The sequence below is a fragment of the Lepisosteus oculatus genome, chromosome 17 (assembly GCF_040954835.1).
Source record: "Lepisosteus oculatus isolate fLepOcu1 chromosome 17, fLepOcu1.hap2, whole genome shotgun sequence".
NCBI lineage: Eukaryota > Metazoa > Chordata > Actinopteri > Semionotiformes > Lepisosteidae > Lepisosteus > Lepisosteus oculatus.
In genome coordinates, this window is record NC_090712.1 from 6,067,692 (window position 1) to 6,086,824 (window position 19,133).

At 42.6% G+C, this 19,133-nt stretch overlaps 1 protein-coding gene across 6 annotated transcripts in view; it reads left to right on the forward strand.

Annotated features, from left to right (window-relative positions):
* Positions 1 to 19,133, forward strand: part of LOC102698103 (phosphofurin acidic cluster sorting protein 2-like) — an 88,215-nt gene that overhangs the window by 26,019 nt on the left and 43,063 nt on the right. For all 6 annotated transcript variants that reach the window (XM_015362991.2, XM_015362990.2, XM_015362994.2 and 3 more), the window contains exon 2: positions 14,108 to 14,195. In XM_015362991.2, coding sequence (XP_015218477.1) covers positions 14,108 to 14,195 — 88 coding nt within the window. The remainder of the gene's footprint in view (positions 1 to 14,107; positions 14,196 to 19,133) is intronic.

Sequence of the window (19,133 nt, forward strand, 5' to 3'; positions counted from 1 at the left end):
GTCTCTGGCCGTAGACAGGCATCTGTATAACCTGTGCGTTTTATAGGTCACACCTTCGCTTCAGATAAGCAAAGAGTGGAACCTGCAACGTTTCGCTGTGACTGGGGCATTTACAAGCTCTGAGGGGGAACTTAGACCTTGAATCTGATGAACACTGATCTGGTATGAGCTCAATGTAAATAAATTGCTTCCTTGTTGTTGTTTTTTTTTTATAGAACCAGACCAGGATTTCATTCACAGAATGAAATCCAGTAAATATTCAGCCATCTGGCAGCATTCTGCACAAAGAAGGGGCTGCCAGATTAATCTTATGCCCCATAAGAAGAAAAAAAAACATTTTGTTTTGGCGTGAAAAATGTCCTTGTCGATCTCCCCTCCCACCCCCACAACATGAGTGTTACTGATCTCAATCCGTATCGACTTATGAATTTTTAATTTTAACTAAATTTTTTAAAAAGCCATTGTTTCTACAGTGACCAGGCAGCATACAAGCATTACAGAAGGTTTTTTTCTCCAGTTTGTTGTTTATTAGTCCCTTTTCCTGTCTTTCTGTGTGTATCCATCTCCACAGTATCACATTCCCACCCATTGTTTTTTTTTTCATTTACTTTATGGCTTTGAGCTTTACCTCATGTGGAAAAAAAAAAACTTGACAAACATGAATAGATTTGTCCCTGGAGGGTTTTGCCACTTATATGAAATATTCAAAAAGAACAGCTTTTAAACAACTCTCCTTTATTCACAGCCGGTAATGTGCGTAGTAAGAGCTTAGAACAGGCAGTGCCATTACACAAGAGCAAAGTGCTGCTGTAGCTCTTTGTGGTGAGGCTGGAGGAAGAAAAAAAAGTATACGGTACATATTTAAGATTTGGGATGAAAATAGCTCACATTTTGCGTTTACAGCCTGGATTAGGTGCTTCGGGGGTTAGGGGGTGGTTGTTGTGGGTGCAATAAAAATATCCTAAATCAGGAATTCTGTGTCCTGTGACGTAAAAACTAAAGAACAAATGTTATAGCCACAGTGGGTAATTCAATCTTCTCTCCCACTTGGCTAGTTTTCTGTACTTTTCCTGTAGAAATAAAACGTTTTGTTTTTCCTTGCAGCCTTTAATGTGCGTCACATTTGTGCTTCTGAACAGTAGATCGTAACAGCCTGATTTTCAAAAGGGTAGGCAAGGTATCCCATGCAAAATAGGAATGAGACTTTATTGTGCCAGGTTACAGTAACTTAGTTCATTGTTTTGCTATATTTTACATATTATAATCGCACGTGTTGGGTGCACAGACCATTTTGTCTTCTTTGTATAAATTATTTGGAAGTTAGCAAGTTGTTGACCCAAAGGTTGTAGCAATCACTAAGTGACTCAAGTTCTTATTTTGTCCCTTTTGAAAAGCAATTTGTAAAACTTCAACCACAGTTTCTTGATGCTGGGCTTGATACTGGACCCGAATTCGCTTAGTTTAACAGATTGCTGAAAAACACCCAAAGCAATTTTTTGGTGCTCTGTTTTGCCATAAATGTTAGTCTCTTTCATCTGGCTCTCAAAATATGGCTTCGCTTCCAAGTGGCTGTTCTTTGTCCCAGTGGGGGCATGTGAGATTAATAGGTTTGGCTTCAGAGGTGGATACCCATCTTTTATACCTGCTCCTTTTAAAGCTTTAGTCATGAAGCCTCCCCGCAGGTACTTGTTATATTCGCCAGTTTCTCGAGGATGCTCTTGAAGCATCCTTTGGTTTTACGGCCTGAATAAATAATAAATGACTGCAAAGAGCTGCGTGCTGGGAGCCTCCTCTTCCAGGTGGGAGTCTTTTGTTTGCAGTTACCTCAGTGTTGTGGGCCCCTTGCGTGACACCCCAGATTTGCATGGCATGGTAGAACTTGAGGGCCTCCATCTCCAAACCAGCCTTTTCCTCTGCCTTTCTTCATATCGCCTCGCTCACTGTATGGGAAAACTGAGGTGGGCGCCTCAGTGCATCTTGGGATCTGGTTTCTTTACAAGTGTAGAGCTAAGAGGGTGAAAGCAAGGCTTCAGATAATCCAATTAACCTGCTTGCAGAGCCCTGTGATATTTTCTGTCATTTCATTTTCTGTCATGGAATGTCTTGAGAAAACAAGCTTGACCTCACATCCTTTGCATTGCAGTTTTTCCTTTTTCCTTTTTTTAGCAATTTTTTCTTTAGTAGTGTTTGGCAGTGAGAATTTATAGTATTTTAAATTCAGATTGAGGAAGAATTCCTCCTTGGGTTAAGAAATGCCCCCTAGTTCAACGAAACCACTAGTCATTACTGACCTGAAAGATTAGAAGACGTGCGCTGAATCCTGTTGGTGCAGACTTGTGAATTGGCTACAGTGAGAATAGACACCAGCTGTTTGCTCATAAGGAAATCATTCTGCCCAGTATTTAATGTTTTTTTTTTCAATTCACACTTTCACTTTCCATAACTGCCTATCCAGTTCAGGGTCACAGTGGCCTGGAGAATATCCCAGGAAGTACTGGGCTCCAGGCAGGAGACACCCTGCCTGGTTAATCACAGGGCAGATACACAGGCAGGAACACTCACGTACTCGCAGTTTTCCCAGAAGCCAATGAAGTTATCCATGTATCCGTGGGGGAGAAACCGGAGCATCCAGAGGAAACCCACGCAAACTTGGGGAGAACATGCAAACTCCACACAGACAGGTCCTAATAAATTAACCCAGGGCCCGAGTGCTGTGAGGCAGCATTGCTTACCACTCTGCGGCTTCTCATTTATACATTATTGTTTATTAGCTGTAGTTTTAAGCTGCACAGGAACAGGTAAAGGTATGTTCGATGCTGAAAATGACAATGTGGCTGTGGAACCTTCTTCAGGTGTGTTTTAAGCTGTGTTTTTTATTTTAAGAGTCTCCAATCCTGGTCCAGGAGAGCCTTCAACTAGCAGGGATTGTCGTTTACCATTAATTTCTGAATATAGGGAACAATTCCATCGTGATCATATGAACAGGAGATTTGTTATATTTAGTTCTGAAAGATCTCTGTGTAATTGAAGTACTCTTCAGACCAAGGAGCCAAATTCTCTTAGTTAAACAGATTGCTTGCTTGATTCATCACTAGCTGATGGGTGCTGGTCATCTTTAAAAACATGTGGCTTATAAGACTAACTGTACTGGGGTTCCCCTCGACCAGTGTAAGGAACCCCTGCTGTATAACCTCATGTGCCTCCTTAACAAGAGTAGAGGATGCTGGTGGATGATTCTGTGGGTGAAGTGTTAAAGTAATCTGTAATAAAAAGATACAGCAAGGTTTGATTGAGAAAGTCTCCATCATGTGAAATCTTAGTGTGTGAATTAGTATGTTTTGGAGAGGTACGGATGTGTATTGTATGTGACAGGAAGAAACATCAATGTCATTTTGTGTGACAGTTTATTGTTTCTGACGTGAGCAGACTGCATGTGTATTTTACTGGTAAAAAAAATGCAATGATGAAGTTGCTGTGACAGGAGGGCCACTGTGTCTGAATTGCAGCTCCCATATTGTCATTCGGGTCATAGCCAGCGCAGCCTGGGGTGGGTGGCAGGATAAGAGTGAATGTGTTATTGTCAGAAATGCAGCTCCATGAGGTATTTCCTGCCAGCTAGTGTGCAAAAAATCTGTTGCAACGGCACCTGTTTCTTGGATCATCTTCCCCTGCTGAAATGTCAAAGGTTTGAGAACTTGGGCCATGCTGTGTTCCTGTTCTGCCTTCAACAGTACACCACCTGTTGGCCCAGAAAATGACATTCTGACATCCTGTATTTTTTAGGTTTAGTCAGGAGAGTAGACCTTCAGGAAATGAAATACATTTTATGATTCTCACACTCAGTATATTGGCGATGTATAAATTAAACCTGATTCTCTCAATTCGGACTCTATGGTGTTATCCTTCTTTAGACTGGTTGATCCAGCCCTTGTGTTTCTCGGATAAGCCCCCCTTATCCGTTGATCTAATACGGATAGAGTGGGATTAAACTGGAAGCCCACTGCCTTCCTGGGAGTTAGTCATCAGATATATAAAAATGGCAGGACAGAGGCACGTTCGACAACACTCTGCAGAGTTGTGAAGCTACAGAGCCGTGTTCCCCTTGTCTACTGCTCTCTATCAGCTGTTGGCCTTGCCCTGTAGCCTTGACGTGGAAGATTGGCTGAAATGTCGAAGAACACTCTTTATTTTAAGAAAAAATAATAAACACCACCTGTCAGAGCTGTAGGTGCCAGAATCACTGAAGGATTTTGTCACATGGAGAAGATTTCTCACTTTACAAAATCAAACACAGCCAACCTTGGAACGGCTTTCCTGTTACCGCGAGCACCATCCAAAGTATTGTAAGCTTTTTGTAGTTTTGCTGTATTGTAGTTCAAGTTATATTGAGTTTGATTCTTTCATGCATTTGCTTGAAATGCTTTTTGTTGCAACTAAAGATAAGATATTCTTTTGCATTAAGTTAGGATGCTCTGTACACCTCGTAGTGTATTAATAACAAATGAACATTTAAGAACCATATTTCTTTGAACTGAAATAACACAATAAATGTCATTTCGTAATATGGAAAGCCACAATGGCACATTTTGTTCATCTTTTTTCATATTCAGTCGGCCTAATGAATAAAATCTTATTTCATATAAAAAGTCACAAGCACAGTGCAGTCATTGTCTGCTTCCATCCTGCCAGACCGCAGCTTGTGGGGGTGATTAAAAGTTAACATACAACAGCAGGTGCTGAAGTCTGGAAGGTCGTGGTGTGTAGTATGTATCATTGTGAATAATGAGCTCATCAGTATGCAAGTTGGTACACTCTTCATGGACAAGTTGTCACTTTATAGTCAGTCACAGGTTGTACTTTTCCCATGCAGTTTGTATAAATTCAAGCAAACGATAATTGCATTTGATCTAAGTAGTGTCACTGGTTTAGTTAGTAAGGCTACAGTTGTCCACATATTGTCTAGAGGTATAATTATAAATATGAGCCTTATAATTACAGTAACTATTGTACAGTCCCACTGCTTTTACCTCTTGGTGCTTTAAAATAGGTGTAGACAACTCAATTCAGTTGCAAGTCTTTGGTCCATATAAGTTTTGATTATTGAAGTGACTTTTAGCACCTGCATTGGTTAAGGATCAATTCCTTAATCGGTAATGAATTGGAGAAAGAGTCCTGCAAAAACATGCTTTACTATAACCAGGGTTGACTACAACTGGTTCTAATATAAAAGAATTTGCAGAAATAAACATTAGTATCAAACAGGTTTAATCATAAATGCTGTGTTCTGTTTCTCAAATGCATTTCACATGACCTGAATTATAAATTATATGGGCATTTTCTAGTGCTTATCTGACATACAGACATGGTGCCCAAAGCTGTTGATGTATTAAATGTATACATACGCTGAGGCATCCCGTCAGGCTTGTGTGCCTTTGACAAGGTAGTTAGCAGTCTGGTGATGTTCCTGGGGATTAGTTCTGCATTTTGTGCTCAATCCTCGATTTGAAGCTGTGAGTTTGAGCTGCCAGCCTTCTCCTTTTTTTTTCCAAACAAAAACACTTGTTTTGCTTTGCTCGCCCCAGCCTCTGCACCTCCTTCATATTCAAGATGTGTGTCTAGTTTCGTCACCACGTCCCTGAGTGTAGACATTTCCGATCGGGAGCCACTGAACCAAGCTGCCTGTTCAGAAACAGCATCTGGGCAGCATGAGGGTGAGCACACTGGCCAGATGAGTGTTTTGCTGTGTAGGCGACTTGCCTTTAACAATCATCTCCTGTTTGTAAAGCAGGTAGAAACACTAAAGTCTGAAGCCCTGACCTGGTGTTGTGATACATGAAATATATGCTTCTATGAAGCTCCGACATCTGGGACGCCAATGTTGTCGCAAGATCCGCCTAATCTCCAAATTCCTGGAAGCAGCCATGTAGTACCTAATATCTATTCCATACGTCTTTTTTAATCTGAATCTCCATTATCCCCAAGTGATTCCTGCACAAACAGAAGGCAGCAGCCATTTAAGCCAGCAGCTGGAAAAATATTTTATTATGGCACATATAAATCAACCTGTGTGATCTTCATAATCGTGGTGGGTCATTGTGATCTACAGTAATTCTCCGGGAGGCAATAATGTTGTTCTGGCGCTTATAGGAAAGTATGCATGGATTTTTTTCAGGTGATTGTACAACTTAGGTATCACATTGATTCTGAGTTGTTGAATGAGGAGCGGAGGCTTTTTTTTTAACCAGGATGGGTGGGGTGCAGGTGCTACTGGGGTTATTTTAAGGTAGTGCACGTTTCCCCTTGGGTGCCACTGAATTTATTATTGCCGGGAAAAGAGGTGGAGTTAGGTGTGGGTATTCTGCAAAGAATAGCTGGCCCTAGAGGGGTGTGATGGGCAACTGTGTGCCGAGACTCTTGGCAATGGTAGTGAGTCCTCCCTGAGCACTGCAGTCTGGCTGGTGACTTTAGAGGGGACGTCTGACACTTGAACGTCTTCGGGTCTTGAGCAGGGTAGGAGCACTGCAGCAGACAGCAGGAGAGCGAGTAGGCGCAAGCGCCCACGGTCTGGACCTGGTCCAGATGGCCTCGGCCCACAGTGATGACGGAGGCCACAAGGCGGCAACATGGATCCCCATGTTAACATCTGCGGGGGTCGCTCAACTTGTTTCACTGGGCCACAGTGCTGTGCGGAGCACTTCCATCATTTATCTCTTCTGTGCTGTTTCAGTCTTATGATACTTAAATGTAGGACATTATATTTGCTTACTAAGCACTTTCCTAGTGTGTACCAATTTAATCTCAAGAACAAGCGTTCTGTACTAAATGCCAAAACTGCTGTCTAATTAGCTACGAGTTAGGATAACTCATTATACAGTAAGCCTCAAGTAAGGATAACTCAGGATAAGCCATTAGATACTTTTATGTCCTACAGGACACTGTATCTATACCTATAAATATGTGATGTTGCATCTTTCCAGAATATTTGTAAATTGTTTATTGCACAGTGTGTAATTCAGTTGCCCTTTTTCCAGTTGTATAGGGTTGCTGGCTGCTGGGGCAGCCCACAGTTGTCTCTCAGGGAAAAGTGTTTTTTAATCAGCCTAATAAAATAACGTAATCCTAGAGGGTTTCCCCTCCAGAGGGGTGTATTCTTGCAGTCTAGAAGTCATCAGTCACTTTCCTGCTTTCATCCTCTGCATTTGAACTGCAGGTAGAGTCGTCTATTGATCCTTGTCTGATTATTACAGCGAACTCGTACCAGCACTGCACGCGTGTTCTAGAATTGCATTCCTTTACGTCAGAGGCGTTCTCCACGGACAGGCTAGGTTTCGTGTGAATTATTGGTCTCCTGAATCCTCCGAAGCTCTTAGCCTTACAATATTTTCTAAACTCTCCTCTTCTGTTTAAAATGAGCATCGCCGTGTGGAAGTGCTATAAGAATCTTTTATTTTCTGCAACATTTTGCTATTGAAATTAATTGGATGGATTGGTGCCTTAGGGATAACCTGGCGCCATTACAGTATTCAAAAGCAGCTGCAGCTTTTATCACTGGTATGTTTTATTTCTGGGGGAGAATCATTCCCCAAAAGATAGTGTCTGCAGACCATTACATTATCATTGCAGCTGCATCATCTTTTCAGCTGTGAAAAGACTTGTATTCTTCAGTACAGGCCTACGTGACCTGTAGCATGAAATCACCCAGGCAGTCAAGGAACAAGAAGAAGCATTTTGTTGGTGAGGCCGTTGGTGTATTTTGTGGCAGTTTTTATTACACCTTTTTGTTAATTGTAGTGAGGAAATAGTGCAGGATCTTGTCTACCTACTGCCCAACCTTCAGCAGATGTGGAGGATATCTCTTACTTTGGCCACCGCAGGCATTGTTTCCAATACTTGTTAACAACCTGAGGTTTTCTGGGTGATTTAGACGTAGGCCTCTGAATTGCCTTGTCTGTACATATTGTATACAAAGAGTAACTATGTTTATGCGTAACTTGTGTGTTGCATGTAGTGTAGTGTTTGTCTTGTTGTCATTAATAAATATTTGCTTAACAAAGTGTTCTTGGATAATTACTCCTTTCACCAATGCTTTTCCAGAGAACAAAGAATTCACATGTCGCTGACTATTCGAGCAGCTCAGGTATATTCTGTGTTTCGTAATTGAGATATCATTTACAAGTGGGGGTTATGATCACTTATTTTATTATTGACTAATCCGCTCGGTCAGCTCCTGCTTATTCTCCGTTTTCGTAAAATACCCCATTTGTAACAATATCGTACAGTTGTTTCTTAAAGGAAGTTAGGATACAGTAGCTCGTTCCAGACTCCCCCAGCATCAGAGATCTATCACGGAAAGCAGACTGGGAAGCGGACGGTTTCTGTGACTGACGGTACCGTAAGCGAGGGATCCTGGGAGGGAGTGTGTATTTGTGGCTGACTTGGACTCCTGGTTCTGTGGTCCTCTTCTCTGCTCATTCATCCCTTCGAGAACATCTCTTGACCGGTGTGCCGGCCAGCTCCCCACTGGGAGTTTTTACACTGTCAGCATCCTTCAGAGCTGAAGGGGTCAGAGAGAACACGATTAAGGAACATTAGAAGGGTATGTTCTCTGCAGCTTAAGGGTATTCGTAAAGGAAAAAGAAGAAGGCAGTTTACTAACAGACAGTCAGAATTATTTCTGTTCGAGCACAAGGAGACCTTCAGGTTCCATCCTGTGCAAGCAATTGAAAAGTAGTAAAATATTCTACCCTCCCTACCATAAAGAAATGACAGCACGCCTGAGAAAGTGCTGCAGAATGAGATGGCTCTAGCCTTAAAATGTACATGGCCCACGTAAAAGACTGCAAATGGAATGAATGGTGAACCGGAATGAATGGTATTGCTGAAACCACGCTGTCCACATCTGTGTTGAAGTATAGAAGCTTAGAGTGGATTAAACGATGAGGCTCTCAAACTTAGATTTTGGTTTTCCAGTGTGTTTTTTTTTGCAAACATCTGAGGGCACAATAACTTTTTGAAATGGTTTCTCGTAAAGTGTGATGAATTGTTTGGGAAAGATGGAAAAATGTTATGCAGGCCAAGTAAAAGGCTGGTTCTTGGCATAAGGGTTTTTAGGTGTTTGTGAGGACAGATAGCAGTCTCGGTTTATCACACGATTTGCAGGCAGGTTTGACTGTGCTGCTTTGTAAACCTGTAATGTCTGTTCAGCATCTCTAATAAAATTTCATCTGAAGGTCTTTAGAAATAAATGATAAAATACGTTCTTCCAATTTCCAGTAAAATTTACTTGGTACTTTTGCAGTTTTGAAGCATATCTATTAATGAGTGTATCAAAAGCACGTGTTTCCCAATTCAAATCAAAGCCATGGATTGAGACACCAATAATTTTATGCATTAATGGATCTTGATGCATAGCATTGGATCTTATCAAAGAAAGGCATGTCCTAATTTTCATAGTGTGAACCAACTTGCAAGTAGCAGAATACTAAACAGCTTGAAGAAAAGACTAAAGTTGAATGATTTTGAAGTAAAACTATTTGTGGAGTAGGCAGTACAGTTGTTTGGATCCATACAAGCTACTGAGATCACAGTGGTTTATGAAAGTTGTATATAAACTGACTGAAAAGGATTTTTATTTTCCACTTCTTATCAACTAGGAAACAGATGGCTCACCTATGTATATTCCCTCGTGAGATTTTTTTTTTCTTCTTAAAATACTGGACATAGATGTAAAATGTCTTCAGTATTTTTGTGATTATACAGTGCATTTGCAGGGTTTTTTTCTGGCCTGAATGCAAAATCTTTATAACTAAATCCTCCCCAGATGGACAAACGAGATTAGGGTTCCTGTCTTTTTTTTTTTAGAGAACCTTTCAGTATGAAAGTACGTGCTGGCTTGCTGTGAAATGCTGTTGCTTCAGAAGGAGCACAGGAGCAAAACCAGGGCTGTGCTGACCCAGCTGGCAGCCTTACAGCACCAGGAGTGTTACTGTCTGATTGAACAGACTGGCCACTCTGCTCCAGCACTAGAGGTCCAAAAAGGTCTCCAACTGAGAACCTGGTTTACGTTAGAAGCAACAGAAACAAGCACTGGGGATTTTAAAGTCAGTACTCAGACTCTGGATAAGATAAGATCACTTTTATTAGCCATAAACAATTTTTTTGCATTAGGAATTTGTCTTTTCGCATACTTCAGCTTGCTCTCCATGAGACAGACAGGCACTCGGATAAGCTTGGGGTCAGAGCGCAGGGTCAGCACTTCATCCGGCACCCCTGGGGCAGCTGGGGTTAAGGGCCTTGCTCAGGGGCCCCACGGAGTAGGATTCCTCTGCCGGCCGTGGGATTTGAACTGGCAACCTTCCAGCCACAGGTGTAGATCCTCACATCTTTTTACATTTGGACTTTTTTTGCATCGCTGCTATTTAAAATAAATTGATCTTCCACTTTTTTTTATTAACACAAAAAGGGAACAGGTACGCAGCCCTGTAGGGCAGAAATCTGTAGTACACGCCTGGCAGAATGGCCCTGGACTCTGTGCAGATCGTGTCAAGCAGTGGGAATGTGCTCACTTTGAAGAGGAAGAGCAGAAAAACGCTTCAAATATTTTATTCTGGGTGTGGGGCTGTTGGGCTATGCAAACCAGGTTTTCAGCTTGAATTGAGAGATTAATATTTTGATGCGGGATGTAGCTTGAATGACAGTTGCCCATCCAGCCTGTCTTGAGGTGAGTTATTGATCTCCAAATGGAACAAACCATTTATTTAGACCTCCAGCTATCTCTCCTGCATGGTGGTGATGACCTTTCTAGTATTTGTGATAAGGAAACAGGAGACCTGAAGTGAAGCTCTGTCTTCAGTCTGCCTTTGCCTGCTAATGTAAGGACAGTAGTCAGGGGTGTTGGATCATCGGTGAGACAGTGGGGTGAAACAAGTCTGACAGGCAGGATGATGGTACCTAACTAATGAGGTTAAGCACTGATAGAGTTCTAGAGTTCCTGTAAGATATGAATAGCCTGGATTGACAAGCATTCTAGAATATCTAGAACAGTTCTTTGTGAAGAACTGACACGAAGAATTCCCAAGGAGAAAGTGCTGTTCTACACAGTTCCGGAACACTGTGTACAGTTTTGTTCACCAAATGTGTAGAAAAGGACTGAAAGGAAGGTCCTGCACAGAGAGGTTAACGGAAGTGAGTTTCTTTACTCATAGAACAGAGGACATTACAAGGGCACTTTAAACAAATATTAAAGTTAAGCCAGACGGCTGCCTTGGGGTAAAGAGTGAAACAGGAATCCAAGGACACAAGTAGAAACTTAAGAGGGAGTGTGCATTTTATGACTCCAGTCAGGAAGTAGTTCTTTACACAAAGGGTTGTGGAGGTCTGGAACTGACTGCCCAGCCATGTTACTGAATCAGATTCTCCGGTATCCTCCAGAAACTGCCTGATTTGTGTAGTCGGACCAATAAGCTACTTGCGACCTAGTTTTTTGTGATTTTCAGCCAATGCGAGGTGCAAAACAAATGGATTCAATGTGACTTTTTCTGAATGATTAACCCGTTGAGAGGGGACTCCTCAAGCTTGGGTTTCAAAAGTGACCGGAAGGAGTTATCTACAGTAGTACAGTCCAATTTAGTGAAGAGTTTGTACTGTTGCTGTCAGCAAAACTGGACATGTTACAGTGTAATTGAGCTGGTAAAAACAACGCTGCTCACCACTGTTCTGTATTAGATCTGTAGTTCAAACAGTTGAATTGATTGGTGCTGGCATGTCATTGACAACCTGCAGCCAAATGCAAGTGTTGGTCCAGGTCTGATTTTGTTAAAGGCGCACAGTAGCACCACATTCCAGGTTGCTTAAGAAAATAAACCCAACTTAGAGGTTTGTTGTTTTTTTTTGTTAAAGCAGCCAAGGGAATTGTAACTAGGTCACCAAAAATTAGCTAACAAGCAAGTGTCCGTTGACGTAAGTGGAAACATTTGTGAGAGAATTTGTTTGCGAGAGAAATACTCCAGATGCACTGTGCCTGGAGTCCACAAAAACAAAAGTCTCAAGCCCAGCTTTAAGATGCCCCAGAAAATAAAATCGAAAGTAGGAGGTGCCCTGATGCACCAGTGGGTCTCAAGCCCATCTAGATCTTTGTGCCTCCCTTTTTATTTTCCTTCAAGGGCTCATGCTTAGAGATACTGCCCTGTTCAGTCCACACATCACAGCTCTTTAGATTCCCAGGCCTGCTGTGCTCACAGACCAGGTGCTGTGAATGAATAGCTCTGCGCCAGGAGGCGCAAAGAGGACCCGCTGTAGGAGAGACGTAGGGCAACACGTGACGATGCTTCTTGTATTCGGTGGTCAGTGGAAAAGTTAAAACAAGACTTGTTCTGAAGTAAGAAAAGGTGGAGAGCCATCTAAAATGTTCATTTCAACAAAGCAGGAAGCCGAGGAGCTGTTGGCACAAGACGTGTGGGATTAATAGCAAATTGCATGCAAATGTTTCTGTCCCCTGCTGAGTTGAATTGTCCCCTGGTTAGGTGAAATGAGCACTGACTTGTGAAATGCTATTTTTGTGCCCTCACACTGAAAGGTTTCGATTTTTAAACCAATGTTCAACTGTTATTTTTTAAATATCTCTTTTGTGCAATCAATTTTCTATTTATGGTGCCTGTTAGCTGTCTGGCTTGGCTAGTGCACCATTCATTGTTTACTGTCCTTCGGATTTGATTTTTTTCTCCCGAATTGATTAAATTGAAATCTGGTGGAGGATTGAGTCATAGTCATCTTGGATGGGTGTCGAGTGTGACAGCGGCTTTGTTCCTGAGATTATTTTGAGGTTTGATGGATGCACGCAGAACCAAAGGCTGTGAAGAAATTACCAGCATTCTTTTCACGCTAAACTTAATTTGCCTTTGACAGTCGCACATCTGTGGAACTGCAACCTGATCAACTCAAGATACAGCTCTTGATTTTCGTATTTAGACTTTCAGAGGCTTGCAATTGCCTTGCTTTTGAAAGCATTTTCAGCTCTTTCTTCTCTAGGTTTGCTTTGCACTGGGGAGAAAACGAACGGGGAAGTGGGCTGACCTCAGTGGAGGTACAGTAGTATGACTGCTGTTTTTTTTAAGATAAGATCACTTTATTGGCCATATACAATTTCATGTATTAGAAGCTGGGGGTCAGAGCACAGGGTCAACCATTTATACGGCGCCCCTGGAGCAGTTGGATTTAAGGGCCTTGCTCAGGGGCCCAGCGGAGTAGGATTCCTCTGCTGGCCGCGGGATACAAACCGGCAACCTTCCAGCCACAGGCGCAGATCCTTAGCCACTGAGCTAACGCACCACCCCAAAGTTGTGAGTTATTAAAGCAGAAATGAAACCTGAACTCTGAGATCGGAGAACCTCTGAACTGAATTTCTATCGGACAGTCCTAAGCTACCATCACTCAAAATCGTGTAATGAAAAGCAAGGGTCTCTGTGCTGTCTAGGTCTGGGGGGGAGTTAGTGCGTTCTCAGCCTGGGCTACTTTGTCATGCACATCCCCTGCTTTGTCGGACTCATGACTAGACACCCCCCCCACCCCTCCCCCGGCGAGAAGCAGGAAGAGGTCACGAAGGGGCAGAGAGAAGGAGCAAGGTGCCAGTCCAGCACTTCTCTGTTTACTGTTTTCTTGCGCAGTTAAGCTTTTGCTATGCTCACTGCACACAATAAACTTGAACGCCTTGCTCAGAGAAAATGTCACATCCTTTGTTTATTTGTCCCCCATCTGGAGCACACAGATTCACCTTGAAAGTGCCACTAATAATAGACCAGCAGTGTTGCCAGGTGAAGAGAGAGAATCTGTTTGAATCCATTAGAGGGTGCAGTGTAAAGTGAAGTTCACATGGGTAGAAGAGAAGGAGGTATTGGTTTCAAGTGTTTACTGATCTGTGACGGCCAGCGCACAGTTTTTTTTCCTGTGCCTTCAAATATTTTTCCTTCTCGCACATAATTATTCCGCAGACTGATGCAAGTTTTCCAGCTGAACGGTGGGAGTTTGCTGAACAGCGTTCCTGTTCTTGTCACTGATGGATCTCTGCACACGTGGTGAACGGCACTAGAATTTCTCCTTGTTCTCTTTGCAGGTTATGCAGTCTCACCCTGAAGAAGCTGATCGTCCTTAAAGAACTGGATAAAGACCTCAGCTCGGTGGTAATCGCTGTTAAAATACAGGTGAGAAGTGGGTAGGTTGCACAGTGGGAAAGGCAGGTGATTCTAGGCCCCACGTTTTTTGCAGTAATTGGAATGAGGCCGCGCACACGTCAGACAGATATTTTCTCGTACCGTGCAGCTCATTTTTATCTGCATCTCAAAATGTTTACATCGTTGAAGGCTCTGGGTGAAAAGATTTGCAAATCTAAATTTCTGAATAGGCATTTTTTTAAAGGGTGCATTTCCATTTAGGAGCCAAAGAGAGACACTAATTTATGTGGCATTTAATCTGCCACTAAAGTGTAGCTTCACCTGGGTGATGTGCTGCAGCCATTATACACGAGCAGCCCCACTTCACAGCAGATCACGTGGAGAAGTGAGAAATGGTTTCACCATTGTACAACCCCACTCTTGTCTCTGGTACCTTAATGTGGAGTGGAATTTAGCAGTAACCACCAGGGTTAATATCCCTTCTCTTATAAATGGTGCCATTGGATCTTTAGTTACCAAATATTGAGAAGCTCATTTTGGGGACGAGCACGTTCCACTGGTCCCCCAACTCGCCTTACAGCAGCCATCTGGTTTTCCCTGGCTCTCTCCTATCCCGTGCTGGCTGAGCCTCCCAGGTCTAATGACATACAGCTACAAGGTGGTAACTCTGCTGCCTAATGACCTATAACTTAGGATGTGAGACCAGGTATATGACATTATGCGTTGATTAACGGCTCAATCTGTGGGTCGTTCTGGGGACTAAATAAAATAGAAAGCCTCAAAAAGGGAATCCTGTGTTACTCGCTCGATTCTGAGGTCCTGTTTTGAATTAAGCGGCCGATTCGCGTTTTCGTCAAATCTGACCGTGTACGTTCGGATTCGGAGGAACCTGGGTAGGTCAAGCTGTACCTACCGAGCTCGGCTGGCCTCCCCACAGTGAGCCGCGGTGATTGTAGGAGCTGTTCGCTCAGTGAGCGATGCTGCTCGGTGCTCAGCACTAGCCAGCCCTGCCTACAGAGCCTCTGTGCTGGAGTCATACCGTGCTGTACCTACTGGAGTTCTCCTCACCATCACCATCGCCATGACCATCTCTTCCATTTTCATTTTTTTTTTTTTACTGTGTTTAGCAAAATGACTTCTCTGAAATCATACTGCATAACAAGGTTAATTAACTTCAGTCTTGTCACCGGAGTTCTTTTGTTAAGCAAGAGTTATGTTTAATGTTAAAAAAATGCAGACGTGGCTAAATGGATTTGGGGTGGTTTTCAGCTTCTGTTACAGGTGATGAAGTAACGGAACGCAGCACTGAAACACTGTGACTGTGATCTTTTTTCTTGTCTGATTGGTCTTGAAGCAGTGTTGGGGTGAGAGCTGGGGTAGATGGTATGAGTCTTCCATAGGCTTTCTGAAGCTTTGCATGTGACACAGGCTGACTGGAGGCAGTCCTGGGTAAATGATTTCCTCAAAGAGTCACTTTGTTTGCCTCATTTCTAGGAACACACCTCGTGATCAGAGGAACTAGCCAGTGAATTGTAATTTTCTAGCATGCGTTGCAGGTTTGGTAAACTGATCATACTGTATATGTACAAAATGTAACATTTCCAGTTGACAAGTAAGAGGTTTATTCCGTGCTGAAAAGATAAGAAAGAAAACGCAAAGTTTCGGCTGTGGAGCCTTCTTCGGGTGTAAGGCTTACCCCCTTAAACCTGAAGAAGGCTCCACAGCCAAAACGTTGTTTCCTTTCTTCTCTTTTCAGCCTGGAATAAACCTAGGACTTGTTCCTTTGCAGCATACGCCTGCTGACGCAGCTCCCCACCTGAGCTATTTCCAGTTAACTGTGCTTTCAGTGAAGTGCTTTGTTTCTGTCCTGTTATATATGTGTTTAACTTTTGAAAAGAATGAAATACACACTTCAATTCAAGAACTTACTGTTCAGGTTAGGAATGTCTAAAATGCCCAATAAAAAGAAATATACCATAAATGACTACTTTCAGTCTGAGTAGATGGTTGCCAAAGTCATTGCCATTAAGACACCAGCCATGTGTACAATAAAAAAAATTACAATCCACCCCCCCACCTTCCCTATTTACACTGTGTAACATTTCTCATTTTCTGTAGTGTGCGTTTTCCCCATGGTGCTTTTGCCCAGGTGTTTTCTCGTTTGCATCACCCTTGTAGCTTCGGTTCCTCTCCGGAACGTTTTCCCTTTCCAGGAGGAGAAAGGTATCTCCCGCTTTTGTCGTTTTTCTCATCTCTCCAGGGCTTTGATGCTTCGCTGCATGATAGCCCTCTGCAGCTAACTGTAGTCGCACATCCCCAAAAAATGGCTTCATGAACAGCTTCCCCGGAAAGTGCACGAAAAGTGCCCAGGTGGCAGGTCCTGTTTTCTGTTGTTTTTTTTAATCAGTCACTTTGGAAATCCCAAAAGGTAGGACTTTGATTCTCACCCTCGTTCTTGCTACTGTAAGATGGAGTGGTACTGTCCAAATACAGTATACCATGTTGGTAATGTTTTGCTATTCAAGGGAAAAGTTTCTCCACCTTTTCTCAGCACCTGTCCCTTTTGTCACAGAATTTGCATTCAGCCAAAGCCGTAGTATAAAATGAACACTTCTAATTGTCTGAAATTTACATACAGTAATGATGATCAAAGTTTGTCATTTTTGCTCTCAGAAACCTGGACCTGAGCTCCCAACATTCATAATGAACCCCCGATTGTAGAAAAATTTGTTCCGATCTCAGTAGCTCTCTCCACCCATTTTTGTGCAACTGGACTTGGATAGTGAGTGCATCTATCTTGAGCTTGAAGAGTTGTTTTTTTTTCCTGAAAAATCCTAGAAAGCCGGAAATGATCCACACTAACAAAACAGGCTGCCAGAAAAGGGTTGAAAGGGTTGTTTGTCTTTTCTTTTAAAAATAAGTTTTTTTTAAAGCATAAAAAAGTAGTCATTGTACAGTGACTGCTATAAATTGAATTTCCACATTATAACAGAGTAGTAATTGCTAGGTGACGCAATAAAAACAGCTAGAACCTATTGCAGTGCTTCACAGAAACTAGCAAGACGTGATGGCCAATACCTCCCTTGTTTCTTATTTGAATATTGTGCGTGTTTTTCTTAACTTGCAGTTTCAAGCTTCTGGTGTTGACAGACTTGCTGTTTTCCCCCTCACTGCCTATTCTCTCGTTGCAAGGTTTCTCAGAAAAACAATTTGCGCCGTCGCTCTCCAAGGGGCGATGTAGTCTGTCATGATTTACGTGAGCAGAGCATTCAAAATCCAGCTCGGCGTAATCCCCTGGGTCATAATGGAAGGAAAGTAAGTGCTAATGACCCTGACAACCTTTAACAGTAGTGGATCAGTGAAATACCAAAATAATCCCAAATGGGTCTGAAGCAGCTCCTTTCACTTAAAAAAAAAAACAACCAATTTTTTGTGTGTGGGGAGAGATGCGTCTGCTCCCATTGCTTCAAAGCAGTCGTCTGCAAACTGTTCAGTTTATTTGTGTGTGTGTGTGTGCAGTCCTCATTTATTTTTCCCGAGCAGAGTCCTGTTTAAGGTCCCCATGATGAGGGTCTTGAGGGTCTCTTTCAAAAGTAATAAGCTGCTCCTTATTCAGATCGTGGTTCCTAGCTTGTCTGGTATGCCCTTGCTCGCCATGCAGTGCACTTGATTATTCAGCGAACGCTGCAGTGGGACACAAGGTTGAAGGGCAAGCGTTTGGTGCTGATATCTTCTTGTTTGTGCTGATTGGTAATGAACCTGGGTGCTTTTCTCTTCCAAGGAGGTTATCTTATATCTGCAATTGCTAACAGCTCTTCACTAAGAGGTGGTTTACAATGGCAGTTCCTTTATTTCAGCCTCCACGCTGTGAGCAAGGGGGGTAAAGAGGAGATCGATATCAACTTGGAGAAGGAAGGGTTCCCGAACAAGTACTTCTTTATTTGCTCAAATTGTTGCCATTTGTGGTCCTACATTTTAGTTGGTGAATAAGTTTCACAATGTACAGAATGTTAGCTTGAAAATGCGTACTGAAAGCTCGCTGGTATTTCAAATACAGTATACATTTGTATTTGGAATTGCCAGTTTCTCAGGACTCTGCTTTGCAGGTATTACTCCTGCACAGCGCCAGAAGAACGAGAATGGTGGAGTATGCTGGTCTGGAAAGTGACACATGACAGTTGAACTTTCATAATGTCTGCAAAGGAGAAAATACCAGCCAAAACGTTTATCCTATCAAATGTTTGTATCAAACTTTGGGTTGGGTCTTGGAAACAGTTCTGTATATGAAAGTTGGAAAATTAGTCTGTAAGGAAATTAAAAGCTGTATTCTATATGTAGTGTGAGAACTTCATTCATGAACAGCAAAAGGCTTTTTAATTGTGAAAACACCAGATGGGCATGTGTTTGTATGTCTTCCTTAACCGTTGACAATGGATTTGCTTTAATTGTAAAAGCTTTATATTTTAAGCGATACTAAGTAGGTATTTCTTATTTCTTTGAAATCCATTCAGGATTTTCTTTTCTCGGGAGAACATACAGCGCTGGGAGGCTTTAATCTGCAAGCCATGTTGTCTCTGAAGCGTGAAATATTTCCGTTTCTGCAAAGCAGCCGAAGGAACCCAGCGGTTGGGCTGCGTGGAACTGGGGCATTAAATCCAATTGCCAGCAGGTCTTGCTGCTAAAGACGGCAGCTGGGGCGGAGACGTTTGCACAGGGCCCGAGGCTGGAGCAGCACAGCCCTGCTTGCAGGTATTGGCTGTGTGTTTGTACTCCAGTAAGCGGGCTCTCGGCCACATCTTTAACTTTGAATTCTCGCAGGAAGCAAAGCAGGGATTCACTTCCAAATGACAATCTCTGTGACTAATACTAGAGTGGCGCGTTGCTTGAGCATCGCCTAATCCAGCCTGTCAGTCATGCTGATTCTCATGTAAGAGCTCACCCAGTGCTGGAAGGAGATTGACAGAAAAC